General features: G+C 47.7%; 1 protein-coding gene across 1 annotated transcript; it reads right to left on the reverse strand.

Moving 5' to 3' along the window:
* Nucleotides 1-8,283: 8,283 nt before the first annotated feature.
* On the reverse strand, nt 8,284-10,056 carry LOC140256864 (C2 calcium-dependent domain-containing protein 4C-like). Its single transcript, XM_072345722.1, has 2 exons — nt 9,986-10,056; nt 8,284-9,707 (listed from the first exon to the last, which is right to left on the reverse strand). The coding sequence occupies exon 2, from the start codon at nt 9,656-9,658 to the stop codon at nt 8,363-8,365; it is 1,296 nt and encodes a 431-aa protein (XP_072201823.1). The 5' UTR covers nt 9,659-9,707; nt 9,986-10,056; the 3' UTR covers nt 8,284-8,362.
* Between the last annotated feature and the right edge of the window lie 4,923 nt (nt 10,057-14,979).

A 14,979-nucleotide genomic window follows, 5' to 3' on the forward strand; every position in this document is an offset into this window, starting at 1 on the left:
ACTGGGGAGCCCAGAACTGGACACAGTATTCCAGATGAGGCCTCACCAGGGCAGAGTAGAGGGGGAGGATCACCTCCCTTGACCTGCTGGCTACGCTCTTTTTAATGCACCCCAGAATGCCATTGGCCTTTTTGGCTACAAGGGCACACTGCTGGCTCATGGCCAACCTGTCATCCACCAGGACGCCCAGGTCCCTTTCAGCAGAGCTCCTCTCCAGCAGGTCTTCCCCCAACCTGTACTGGTGTATGCAATTATTTCTACCGAGATGCAAGACTCTACACTTGCTTATGTTAAACCTCATCCGGTTTCTTACTGCCCAGCTCTCCAGCCTGTCCAGGTCTCTCTGAATGGAGGCACAGCCTTCAGGCGTGTCAGCCAATCCTCCCAGCTTCGTGTCATCAGCAAACTTGCTGAGGGTGGCCACTATCCCCTCATCAAGGTCGTTGATGAAGATGTTGAACAAGACTGGACCCAGCACAGACCCCTGGGGGACACCACTAGTCACAGGCCTCCAGCCAGACACTGCACCGCTTATTCTCAAATTCCTTTATCAGAATGGAAAGCGTGGCTGCATATTTATCATTGTTCAGAGGACTGTATTTAGCCAATGCATAAAATTATTCGCCATACCTTGATTTAGCACAGCACAGAGCCCTCTGCTCACGCTGGTTTCAGCCCAGACTGCTGTCTTCTTGTTGCTGAGCAATGGGTGCATACCAAGGGTCAGGCCAAGCCACTTGGCAGGGAACAGCCACCACAGTGGCACAGGGCAGGAGCGGCTGCAGGACGCACTGGGCATGACTGCATGCCAGCCCATGGCCCAGAGGTTGGATGTACCTGAACTAGGTCATCTCCTAAGGTCCCTGCCAGCATCAACTATTCTGTGATTATGGAGTTGACAAGTCATGGACCAATGTCCTAACAAGGGCTGATTTTCATCAGAATCGAGAGTTTAAACTGCTACTAAGTTCTTATCAAGAAAAACTGAACAATGAGTAGTATCCTGTCTTGAAACAGTATTTATTTACAACAAAGAACAATGAGTGGAAATATAAATAAGCGAAGCAGATTAGCTCTGTATTGATAATCCTAGCTCCACATACTGTTTTTAAATGTTATCTGTTTCTCCTCTAGTAACTTCCCTCAGATTGTGCTGGATTTTGACCTTTAAAAGGTCCCGCAAAGCAAGTATCTCTTTTTTTTTCTATTTACATTCACACAGTTCTTAAGTGTTCTGCCCTGTCTGGCTGTTCTATGTTAACATCCCATCTTCTGGACTCATGTAGTAACTTGCTGGCATGACGGATCATTCACTACCATCTGGGACATGCTATTGCCCAGTAACTTCCATCCAGTTCCATTCCTGAGTCAACCTTAGCTCATTCATTCCTACAGGTATTTTTAAATGAAGCCATATGTGTTTTCAGAACGATACAGAAATGTGCCTCACATCATCCATTTGGCATGCATTTACAAAACATGCTCATTCCTCTCCACTAAAAATGTTCAGGATAAGTTTTAGAAGACTCGCTATTGAATTGATTTGTACTCAAGTTTTACATAGACTTGGATCCTGTCTAGTGCTTCCAGTGGGAATAGCTCTGTTTTACCAGTGTTTTCATATTAATGGTTTTGCTTTAGATTTCTCTTACAGAGCTGGAGAATAGCTTAGGGAATATTCTGAATGGAAATCAGAAGTTTTATCTTCATGAGAAAGATGCAAAATGATTTCTCAGCTGCACTGCATCCTCTGTCAGGGCATAAGAATAAGCGCCCTCCCTGAGGAAATGTTTCTGTAGCCAGTTGTAGCTACTTAGATATTCTTTACAGCACCCCACAAGACAACACCTCCACTCCCAACCCAGCCACCTGCCATCATTAATGGGCTCCATGTGGCATGATTCTCTACCCTGGCTGCGCCAAGTACTTTGTTGTCTTGGTTGCCAACATGGTCAGCTATTGCTTCACAGCTCTTTTCCTGGAAAAAGAAAGCTGGTTACATCTGGGAGAGAGAAGACGATAGGGGTGTTTACCGAGGATTCACAGAATCTCAGAATGGTTTGGGTTGGAAGGGACTTAAAGCCCTTCCAGATCCAGCCCTCAGCCATGGGCAGAGTTCCCACCTGCCAGATCAGGCTGCCCATGGTCCCATCCAGCCTGGCCCTGAATGCCTCCAGGAACTTGGTTATTTGAAAGCACAATTTACACCCTGGTATGTATATATCCTTTTCCTGGTGATTCTACAGCATGTAGCTTCTCATAACTTAATAACAACAGAGCTAATAATACAGTTAATAATACAGTTTTGCAATATAATGTAGTTAATAATGCAGCTTCCTAACAGTGATTTTAACTTTAACCAGACTAGCCTGTACTATTGAAGAAGTTTAACTTCAAGAAGTCAGTTACACCCTTCATATGGGTTCCGGAAAGCACACTGTTTAGCAGATAACCTTTACACACAAAACAAAAGCTGATCCTGGACAAACTTGCAGTATATCTCATAGCCCTGTAAAGTGCACCTTGCAACTATGGGTTATATTTAGCTCTCACCTTGTTTTGAGAACAAGGTCAATCAGGTCTCATGTTTGGGAAAATCCAGGACGCGGTTCTTGCAGGTGGCACCATCTGAGCCCCTCTGAAATGGACACTCCCTGCTAGAGGTCACATTCACTTCCACCACCCCCATGCCCTGAGAACAGACCAAGGGCATGAGTCCCAGCCATAACTCACTTATGGCATGTAATGAGGCAGTCTTGCACTGCTCAACTACTCATGCAAAAGAAGCTCTCCTTATGCTCAGCAATAAGCAAGAGATCATTTTACAGTGACCCAGTATTACCAAATGTGGGTCTGTGGCTACGGCCTATTGAGCAGACAGAATATATCACCATTCTCATTGCTGATTTGTGCTGCCTGTACACTCCTACACTGATATGACTGCACAGCTGAATTACTGGCTTAGAGAAGCTTCAATAGGTGAGGCAAAATAACCAGGAGTGTGAGAGTCATCATTGACCATAGCCACACTTTCATCATCAGTTCTGTCATTTCCAGACAGCAGCAGTTATTGCTTTTATTTTCACTGAAATGATAAATGCAAGTTTATTGCTCACTGGAAGGGGCTACTGGTTTGGACAGGAAGGTATTGCATACACATAAGAAAACAGAGCAAGGATTGAAGTTAAATGGTAAAATGTCAGATCTTAAGAAGCTATGTATTTTGGTTAGGGGAAGATAGAAACAATCATAGGAATCTGAGCAGTGCACTCAGCTACTCTAGTTCATCCTTTAGCTCTGCATGTGAGAAAGCAAGCGTCTTTAGTGTGAGGCTCTTATTCAAGTGCTCTTCTCAGTGTGTTTCTTGCCTATTACATGAAGGCAAAGGGGAGCTCTTCAGGCAACTGAGGAACATCATGAGACAAAGCCAAACAGCCACATAAAACCAACAGCAATGAGAAATGGGCAAGCACTGGAGAACTACACTTGTGTGACCCCCTGGACTTCACAGCACCAGTTTAAACACACAGGCTGTGACTTATTTCCCTGTACATGGCTCCCCAACTAAGCAATCTAATTAAGACCCAGAACTTTGGCTGGATATCTTACATAAAAACAAACACACAATAAGAGGCACTCGTTTTCTTTTGTAACAATCCTGTCACTCACCTTATGATCTTCCACATGCTTCCCGAGTTTGCTCTGAAAAGGCTGAGAAATGCAAGTAGAGAAGTCATTAAGCCTTAACAGGAAGGAAGTGAACTGGAAAATCTTGTTCAGTGTTTTTCTGTCTAGTACATGTGATGCTTGACAAGGTCAGGTTCTCACTGTACCACTCAGGACAGATAATTTTGCAACATTGCAACATTTATGACTAGAAATAGAAAAGGAATAACAGGGGGAATTAAAAAGGAAACTGAAAATTCAAAGACACAGCTGCCTGGTCACCTGTGTTGGTATCGAGGGAAAAAGAGGCAGTCATTTCTTATCATAGCTGTTTGTTGGATCCTCTTCTCGTCTTTGGTTCTATGCTCAATTATCAATTGTTAAACACCACCAGTGGTTCAGCAGCACCCATTTCTGTACCTCACAGGAGCAAAGAACTACTGGAAGCTTTTTTCCTTGTAAGTCCTTTAAATACACATAAACTGGCGGCATAAAGCATGACTCCCTCAGTGATCCAAGCACAAAGAAAGTAGCCCTTCTTCCCCACTCCACAGCCTGTGTGATGCTGGGCACAGTCCAGGCCAAGAGCCAGTTTCAGGCACCTGCAGTCTACCAATTCCTGCCACCTGCGTTTTCTGCCAGTCACTTTTCTGCACAGAGGGTTACTTCACGGACACGCTGGAACGTTCAACTTGGTTTTACCTTCACTATGAGGAAAGATAATCCAGAAGGATTTAAAAAGAATGAAAGATTGGTTTCCTTCTGACACGCTATTAATTATGTTAATATTTCTAGAGGGCTTTTTAGTGGCTGTCCTCAGCATTAAGTCTGTATTGAATACCATCTTATTTAAAAATGCATGTGAATTTTATGTGGCTTTGTGCGTGTGTGTTCAGAATACACGGTAATGGAAGATAGATAGCATTTAATTATGCCATTTGTTTCATGAGCGTAAGGCTACTGTTTGTTTTAACCAAACATCCTGCTACAAAAAGCCATCAATAGATGTGACTCATTACCTTTCCTACCTTGGCCAAATATCATGCCCAACAGTTCAGCCCCCTGTGCAAGCTGAAGACCTCTAATCTAGATGTAGGACAAGCAGGAGACTGAAGCAGGTGGTAGTTGCTGGAGAGCACAAAGATGGCCCAGTGAACTCATGGCCTGTTGCACTCCTAGGGATTTCTCCAGGACAGCTTTCCTGCCCTGGGGCAAATAAATGCCCTGGTGTCCCAAATGCAGGTTTTCCACAAATTTATACATTTGTCCAGCTTTTTTTCCCATTAACGTCATGTTAAATCCAAAGAATTTGGACCTCACCACACTTTCAGTTTTTCCCTGTATTCTCTACAGTGGCCATCCTCTTTCAAGAGCTCCTTCCTAGGACAGGCCCTGAGACAGTGTGGGTACCATTTTCAGCACTGCCTTTTCAGAGCTGGTCTGAAATAACAGGAGTAGCTTGGAACAAGTGGTGCCATACATGGAATGTGATACTGCAGTAACTGTGTCTCCTAAGCCCTGATCTGCACATCTGTGCTCTCAGGCTTTTGAGGTCATAGGTATTTCCTTCCTGCGGCGTTACTCCTGATATTTACATGAAAAGCAGCACAGTTACAGGAGCTGCATTTTACACTGCAGAGTGCAATCGGCACAGGTTTGTTTCTGACTTAATAATCAGGAAAATGGCATCAAGATAAGGAATTACTTGCTTTGCAGTAACGTTTGTCCACAGCCACCTGAAGAGGCTTGCCTAAAATGACTGTCTCAAAAGGCCAGCACAATTAGTACATCCAGTGCAGCAGAAACAGATAATATTTACTTAGCAAAACAAGAGTATGGGATCTTGGCAGAAAGAACTTATTTTCTCAAATATTCGTCACTGTTTTCAAAACATGCTGTTACCAGGAGATCCTTTGGCCGGCGAGCACCACTGAGCACCTCTGATCATACAACCCCAAACTGGAGTTTTGTCTGAGAGAGCCATGTAAGGTACCACCTTTTCATATATGGCATTTTAAGAGTTAGAAAACTTCTGATCAGGACATCTCTTTAATCTGAGAAGCTGTTTTCTACTGCTAGGAGGTGGATTTTCTTCTTGCAGTTGACTCATACTAGCACTGAAGCATCACGACTTTTTTTTTCAGGTTGAAGTATCCGGTTGCATTCTTGTTTGCTCATGCAGGTGTTTTACGTAACAGCCCCGGGACAACTGACGCTATTGGAAAGCAGCTGCAGCATAGGCAGCATGGTAGGAATTCAGCACTTCAGTTTAGTTCAGCTCTGAGATCACAAGAAAATAAGGCCCTAGCAGGCAAACCTACCATCAAACTTCTGCAAGGAGACTTTCTCAGAAGTAAGTCATTTTTAAAGACATTAGAAACAGCTCAGTTCTCTTTCAGCTCACCAGGGTGAAGGTTTTTCCTCTCCAAATACCTGATCGGACGAGCCCAGCTGGAAACTTATTTCCCTATTAGAAGAACGGAGGACTTTCTCCAAGTACTTAATTCCATCCCTGCGTGATGAAAGATAAAAGTTTACAACCACCTGTCCCCTGATGCTAGAAAATACATTATGCCCTCTGGCATGGTGAGGAGAACACTCAGGAAAGATCCCATAACTGTATATAAACGGCTGATGGAAGGCAATAAAAAGGACGCTGCGCTCAGCAGTGCAGCCTCCAGAGCACCTTCCCACCTCAGCTGTTCCATCTTTTTGTCCCCGTTTCACAGCAGTGGCACAGTGTCTGGACATGCACTGTGGCGTGACTGCAAGTGAACCTCTGACACCTATAAATGATCTCTGCTGTATTACATCAGCCTCTTTCTCCGTGTGGGTATACCTGTGAAGGAACTTCAAGTTCCAAGGAATAAAACTCTGACGTGATTTCCTCTGGGGAATTCAGTACAGTATGAGAGAAGGAGTGAGGATTTTAAAAGGCATCGTTTCTTTTGCAGCAGTACTGATTCTTCCTTGGAGTTACACTGCTTAATTTCTCTTCTCCCCACTGGTTTTGTGTTTTCTCCAGTGGCCACTTTGCCCAAACTCAAGGATTCAAGTGTCAGTGTATCTCCTCCTGCTGTGCAAATATGTATCAGTACATTTAATTCTCTCCTCTAGCACAGAGGGATTATTACTATACTTGATTTTAATCATCTTCTGGGAATATACACAGCCCTTCCCCTGTGCAAGCTGTGCTTTGTACAGAGATTGTTTTAAGAGGCTTCTCACATGAGATGGACCAAAGACTGGCACTGAGCACTGTCCCTCACAGTTAACATCTTTTGGCCTTTTTCTGCTATTCCAAGGAAGAAAATCCTTCCTGAGGTGGTTAAGTCTGGAAGAGAATTAAATGATCAGGTGGCCAGGCAGTACCACAGCCTCCCATGAATAGGCCCATGCTTTGCACACAGCTGTACTCTTGCCAGAATAGAGCAGGGGGAGGATCTGCTAGAAAGCTATTTGAAAGAGCTTTTAAGCTGTAGATTTGGCATAAGCAAAGCCCTGTTTTTATGGCCTCATAATGAACTCTGAAAAAAAACCCTTTTTCTATGCCCCATGCCTATCTACCTTTCACATCATGAAGCCTGTAATTTAATCAAGGGGGGCAGAAACAGTCCTGGACTTTCAAAACAATTTCTGCCTCCTTGCACTTGCACGGCCCACCTCAGCAGAGAAAAAAATGGGGGAAAAAAGGGAGGGAGGGAGGGAGGAGGTGTCCTCAAGCATGTAGCTTTATGGTTCTTATGATGTTAAAGCCAGCACCTCAGCCACTCGGTGTTTGCTGGTGATCCTTATTTCATCCTAACACCTTGAACAAGGTACGCAGCAAGTTAGTAGCTGCCTTAGTTTATGAAAGGATGCAGTAGCTCAGTTGCTGAGAGCTGGAGCTCCAGGGTACGTTCCTGATCAAAGCACAATTACCTGGCAACTTCACCCAGGCAGCTGTGAAATCAACCAGGGAAAGGAAGGGTAAATGAAGATGCTAACTGCACTAACAGCGGTCAGCCTCTCCACGGTGACGCAAAGCAGGAGTCACCTGACTGTGTAATGTGACAGTACCGGTCTGTGAGACAGAGAGCTGAGCCTGCACACAGCGGCACGTAGCTGCTGCTCAGCAGAAGCTGATTGTGTTATTCTCTAAGCAAGGAAAACTGTTAACGCCTGTTTTGGGAATCCAAATCCTCCCCTCCTCCCTGTGTTCTGGAAAGGAAAATTACCAAATGAACCATCTCTCTCACTCCCCAAACATAAGGAACATTAAAACGTTCCTTTCTGTAAATATGAGCGCTGTTAAAACGGTCTATTTAACTGATGTATTACCTGGGTGCTGCCAGAGTTTAGTGCCTGCTGCATGCGCATGCTGCGTATGTGCTTTAGGGACCAGAAGAAATGAAAAACAACCCTTTTTCCTCCTCAGAACCATAAACAAAACAGCTTTAACTCAGTAACAGCTTCACACTTTGCCTAAAGACAAACCAGCCCTTCTCCTTTATTCTTCACCTTCACAGGCAGCTCTGCTCCACAGCCACCATGCAACTTAGCAACAGCTGCCTTACAGAGCTGGAAGTGTTAAGGCAGGCTGGCATGAAAACAATACCAAATGACACATTGTATTCAGGCATTCTATAAGAAAAAAAAGCCAGAACTTTATTTAGTAGAAAAACTTTTAGAATACAAAATCAGTCTGTTTGAAGTGTTACAAGGACAACATACTCATTAAAGACAATTCCTGTTCTCCTAAGGTGTAACCCCGTTTCATGCTGCACCCTTTATTTGTTGCTTTCATCCTCACAGAGCGGCTGAGGAGCTCTTCCTCTGCAATGCCGTCAAAAAAGAAGTCCTCATTGAAGATGGGATTCCTGCTTCTCTTTATAACGGTGCTTCTCTGTTTCTGTGTTTTCCCCGGCACCAGGGAGAGGGTGATGCAGCAGTTTATGTTTTTGGGCTCTACAGAGTCATCATATAAACCCTCTGCACTGATCAGACGGATCCGCAGCCTTTCGTTTTCTGAGCAATATTCAGCTGACAGCCTCAGCATGCCCCCCTTGTCCATGACTACCGTGCTCTCTCCTACCAGTCTCTGCCGGCCATGGGCAAAGTCCAGGGGAAAGAGGGGAGAACAAGACACACTGCAGCTCCGTGCGGGGAGCAGCCCCTCCGAGGCCCGCCTGATGGCACTGGGGCTATTATCGGTGGAGCTGCTTTCCTCTGTGGACAGAGAATTATTCCTGGCCATGCCAGATTTGTTCTTGGCTTTCAGTGCTCGGCAGAGCAATCCTTCCTGACTTCGCGCCTTGATCAGGGAGCAGGATCTGGGGGGCGATCTGCTGAGCAGCGGGGAGCTGAAAGGAGAGGAGTCACTGGAGGAGGCAGTGTCACTGTCACAAGCGCCCTGCCTGTACAGGTGCCTGGGAGGCAGCCTTACCGAGGTGAAGCTGATAGCAATGGGACTAGATGTGCTCCCTTTGCCACCGAATGTGTTAGCTCTGGATCGAGGCAGCGTCAGGCTGGGCAAAGCCCCACACGTGTCACCATGGAAGATCGATTCCTTTCTCCTGGTGTGGGGACTCTCCAGCAAGGTGCAGAAGCCGTAGGAAGTGGGAGCTCTGGGAAAGTGGGGCAGGGAGAGCGCTGCTTGGGACTGCGGGTCTGAGTTGGTGCCCTCTTCCTCCAGCGCTGGGATCTCTTCAGCACTTTCCACCTGGATGAAGTGGGGTAAAGAAGAGCTGGAGCTGCGTTCAGAGGAACTGAGATGTGCATCCTCCAAACCGTGGTGCTGGCGGGAGCTGGGGCCCTGAGCAGGAGCAGAGGTGCTCAGCCGGGGGGGGATGCAGAATTCCGGGATTCGGTCTGGGGTGAGCACGTTGGGAAAAGCAGCAGCCCCCAGGCGGGCTTTCTCTAGCAGATGTTGGCTGGATGGCAGGCCCAGGAAGGAGGCGCACGGGAGGTTCCCGCTTCCCTGCGACACTCTGATCTTGTCCAAGAACCACATCGTTGCACCCAGACGGGAGGTCCGCAGAGAGCCGAGAAGGCAAATCTACCTGTAGACACGGAAATGCAAAACTACGTGAACGTGCTTCCCAGACACACCGCAACAAAGCAAAGCACTGAGGATGCTGAGGACGGCGGGACCGGCACAAGCGCAGCGCGCACGTCCAAAGCAGCCTCTGCTCGGCACGCTGCCGTCAGCGAGCTCTCACGGATTTTGCCGCAAGGACAAAACGAAGCCACCAAAGAGGCTCAACGACATCGAGTCGCAACCGGCAGCCCTCCCCGAGCAACCCCTCCGTGCTCCCCCCGAGCCCAGCCCGGGCCGTACCTTGCGGGCCGCCAGCAGCGCTCCACGCCGGTGTCTCCGCGGGCTGCCGCTCCTTTTCTAGCGGCGCCGGGCGCCTCCCACCGCTCCGCCGGCACGGGGAGGGAGGGATCAGAGGCAGCGGGGGGGGCTGCGCTCTGAGCCGGTCCTGGTAGTGGCTCAGCAGTGACAAAACGAGCCCCTGGAGAAAAAGCTCTTCTCGACCTGCGCCTCGCGCCCTCGCGGAGCAGCGCCCGGCTGGGGAGGGCTAATTCTGAACCAGAGCCGCCCCTGCGGGAGGAAGCCCCTCTTCCTCCTCGTTTCCCGCTGCTTTTCATTCACGGCCGCTTTCGAGGTGATCTGTCAAACTCAGTACAAAGGCAGAACTGTCTCAGTGCTTCCTTTCTTCTTGAGATCCTGGCTGTTTTCCAACCTAAGAGCAGTAGGAAGCACGGAGCGCTGTTTTCCCACCTCATTTGAAAAAGACGTGGCTGCTTTTCTGCTTCGGGGTGCGTGCCCCCTCTCCGTGCTATCCACAACGAGGCAACTAAGCCCCGAGGCAGCGCCCTGTCACTGATACCGAGCAGCCGAGGAACCTGAATGCAGGCAAAACGAGTAGAAAGGGGGCAAAGAAACACTTTGGCAAGTCACATTGACAAGGAGCATCTTAAAAGCGCAGGCATGTTCTTATGGAACACTGCACAGAGCAAGGCGGGATCCATGAGCTGTATGAGTGTGCTACAGGCTGCTAGGAGAAACCTTCACTGCACACCCGTAAGAGTTAGCTGAAGCTCAGCTGAAGTTGAATGCCTGTAACACAGTGACAGGCACAATTGTGTCTTTACTTTTCTCCCTGAAGAGCTAAGGTTCATGTTTACTTGGCTTGGAATAGACTGGATGTGCTCAGAGGAAACAGATCGAGTGGGTTTCAGGGGCAGGGAACATTTTGAACCTGCTGAAAGGTTCAGTCGGGAACACACGTGTCCTGCGGCTGAGCCCCGCCTCGCTGCCGCTCATTTGACAAGCTTCACTTTTGTAATCTTCCTCTAGGGCGTTAAACAAGAGGCAATCAGAACACCCAAAAGATTCTCATTGTTAGTGCTTTTGTACTTCAGTGGACTTGTTTGCAGTGAGTGCAGCTCCAGTCATCTCCAAGCCAACGCAGAGGGGCCTGGAGGAGGAATCCTGCACCTTCTCCAGCACACGGGAACACGTTCCTTTGGCAGCAGAGCTGCGTGGCACACACTACAGTGGCACTGGGGTGGTGTAGCACCACATACTGCATACTGCAGAGCTTCCACAGAGCAAGGGAGCTTCATCCCATTGCACATGCCTCTGCCTTCAATGTGAAGGAAAGATTGGCCTCTAAAAATAGAGAAAAGTGAAGGAATTGGGGCTTTCTTATTACTGCCAGTGACAGCTCACAGATGTTGCCCAGAACGGCCATCATGGCACAGTGTAATAGAGCAGCCACCCTGCTTTAGGTGCACCATTTCCATTTAGGTTTCATCTGAACTTACTAAAAAATATTGCTAGAGATTCCCCAGATCCCCTCATCTGTCACCCCTCACCCCCCCCTCCCCCCCTCTGGTGACTGAGGGCAAGCATGTGCCGAATGGTGGGTGCTGTGAGCCCCCCTCCCTGCCCCGCTGTGGCCATTTACAGACAGCTGCTGTGCTGGCAGCTCAGCCCTCGAATACTTGTACATCCCCCTGGAAATAGACACTCCAGTGCACGATTAGCTGCTTAGCTTCCTGCATTCAAAACAATTGCTCTTTTCCTCGATTAGTTTCGAAGCGTAATTAAAAAGCAAGTAAGCTTCCTGTTGCAATAAAAACGCGTGCAGTAAGCCTCTTCTAAACGGGAAGGGCTCTAACTTGTGGCTGAGGCTTTCCCACCCGCCGTACCGGGTGGAACTCCGCGTGCTGGACGAGCCGGGACAGCGGGAAGGCCCCTAGCCGGGTGTCGCGGGGCCGGCCCAGCCCAGCAGCTCCTCGGCAGCGTCGCACCGCTTTCGTTCCCGGAGCCGCGAGGTAGCGGCGGGCCCCGGGCACCCCCTATCGGCAGCGCGGGGCTGCAGCTTCCCGGCCTCGTGCATCGGAGCGAACGGAAGTTTTTGGTTCAGTTCACAGATGATTTCATTCTCCCGCAAACAAAGTAATGCCCCGCTTATTTGTTAAGGAAACACGGTAGCTCTACAAGCTGCCGAGCACGGAGATAACGCACACCCGACTACCATAGCCTATTTCTGTAGTGAAAGGAGAACATCCTTACAAATGCACAGCCTGCCCAGTGCAGCTGTTTTGGTAGAAGGTGTCCCTGTGGAGTGTTCACACTAACCCAGAGATGTTCTCCAGGAATTCATCTATCAGGCTTAGGCTGGAAGATACCTTAAAGCCCACCCACCCCCTGCTGTGGGTTGGCTGCCTCTCACCAGATCAGGCTGCTCAGGATCCCATCCAACCTGGCTCTGAACACCTCCAGGGATGGGGCACCCACAGTTTCTCTGAGCAGTCTGTGTCAGTGCCTCGCCACCCTCTGACAACTTTCTTCCTGACGGCTAGTCTAGATGCCTCCTCTTTTAGTTTAAAGCCATTTCCTCTTGTCCTATAACTATCAGGCTGTGTCAAAAGCTGATTCCCTTCCTTCTTGCAAGCTCCCTTCAAATACTGGAAGGCCAATGTCACAAGCAAATATTTAGCACATTGATTCATTCCTGTCATTTGGACAAAGGTGAAAGCTGTCTCTCAGCAGTCTGCTCACTCCTTCCAGCCTAGATCAGTCAGTTGCATAGCACACTCAGAAGTTGCAGAGGCCCAGCAAATCTGATCTGAAAACTTTCTTTCCTTCTTATGCTATGTCATATTGCGTAGCAGCTGGTATTTTATCTCATCAGCAAGGGCCCATTCCTGTGCAACTTTTATAAGTGTCCTCCTTGCTCTTCTGAATAAATGAATGAAAGAACAGATGAATGAATGCCGCTTGGCAGCAAGAGCACTGTAATCGGGTTATCTAGATTTATTCGTGATAGAGGCCGCTGCCCCTAGAAGGGGAGAAATGAACAAAAACAACGGCAGCAATCTAAGGAAAGAACTTATTTTACTAAATACGAGACACAATATGATACAATATAACTACAACTACTATATCAAACAAGGCAGAGAAAAAGAAAGAGAGAAAAAAGAGTCCCGGAGAACCAGGGGCCTACTGCAATCTCTAGGCGACAGGCTGGAACGTTGCTGATAGAGCGAGACGGCAGGGATGGAGCGCTCCAAAGCGATAGACAGGGCGAAAAGAAGGACGTTCCAGCCTGGGAGCGAGATTATATGTGTGTCCTCCTCCTCTGGTGATTCATCTCTGGCCGTGTTGTCCCCTGGGATATGTAGTTTCCTCCAAGGGCTGAGTACTCGGGATGCTGCCATTCCACAGATCTGGAGCATGAACCTTCCACACTTCCGCATACCCTCTGTTACACTTCCACATACCCTCTGTTACACTTCCACATACCCTCTGTTACACTTCCACATACCCTCTGTTACACTTTCTTATACCACCAAAACAGTTCATACCGCACATGATGTCATGATGTAGAATATTGACAGCACAAAACCATGACAAGCACGTGAGTGGCAGGGCCCTTCAGGCACACCTGGGCTTTATGCAGTGTCTCAGCAGTATGCATCACACTGACCTGCTAGGCTGATCTGAAGAACTCTTTCTTTGTAGTGCATTATATGGTCCTATGATGAGAAGCTGACACTTCCCATGCAAAAATCCAAGGAGATTATGCTGCCCTAATTCCACTGCCACTGAACTCAGCAAAATCAGTCTGGTCTCAGTCTGAAGTATGGTACCACAGAGGCATCTAGCCATACATGGCTTTAAATGCTCTTCTGTATTTAAAATGGAGATACACCCAATTCCAGGTAGTATCGACTTCATATCTATTTTAAACCTGAGAGCATTTACAGCACGTTATTTCCCCTGTCACACTCACACTCTGTCCTCCTCCAAAGAGCACAGATCAGAAACATCCTTAAACAGAAGGAAGGAAATGTTAGTTCTCTACTGCACTTCAAACACAGGCTGTTGGGCCTTCCAGGCTGGATGCAGTGTGTCCTGCAGGTACAGTACGTATAAAGCTTAAGTGCACTAGGTGACATCACTGTGTTGGAGTAACAACCTGCTAGTACAGACAATGCTCATGAGAATGAATGAGGCAGCCAGCCAAGGCCGTTTCAAAAAGGATGTTGTCAGAACATGCAAGGTCTTAATTCAGAGTGTTAAACGTTTTAAAAACAGGTGTGTTGACAGACATCACTTCCCTCCCATGTCACAGGCTGCAAAGACTGGGGTGTCAGTGAACAAGCAGAGTTTCCAGGCTCAGCTATGATAACATTAACTGCAGCTGCCCACAGGCCACACTCGGTGTTCTGTGAGAGCCTATGAATGTGACAGCTCTGAGGAGCCAGGTCTCCCCTGCTCAGCTGCACACCATAACTGCAGGCATCGAGGAGCCACTGCCTATTTTAGGGAGGAGGGGAATTCTGCTGTCAGGTGGAAGGCTCCTAAGGTGCACATGCAGGAGCACATGCCTGAAAAGCTGCCTCCAGGAGCACGTGAGAATGTGCTTCATAGTCTGCTGGGGTAAAAGCTATTGTTGCAGAATACTAGTTGCATCAGTATTCTGTGCTCTTCAGCCATACAGCTGGAGTATTTCTCAGGGACAAACACCAAGTTAATGACATGCTATTCAAAACTCGAGACAAATGTTTTTTAAGCAGTAAAAAAAAACCCACAGTGCAGAGCTGATTCCCTCCTCTCCTCATCACGTAGCAAACCCCTATTTACTTATATCAGCTGATCTCTAGACTCTGCTTGATCTAAGATTTGACTTGGAGATATTCCTGCTTTGCAGCAAGGTAAGGCCAGTCCAGGCAGTTCCATGCAGACCTTGCAAGTAAAATATTAAGAAGAAAGTTGACGAATCAGAAGAGGACACCCTACAAGTATTAACA

The sequence above is a fragment of the Excalfactoria chinensis genome, chromosome 10, assembly GCF_039878825.1.
Source record: "Excalfactoria chinensis isolate bCotChi1 chromosome 10, bCotChi1.hap2, whole genome shotgun sequence".
Classification (NCBI taxonomy): domain Eukaryota; kingdom Metazoa; phylum Chordata; class Aves; order Galliformes; family Phasianidae; genus Excalfactoria; species Excalfactoria chinensis.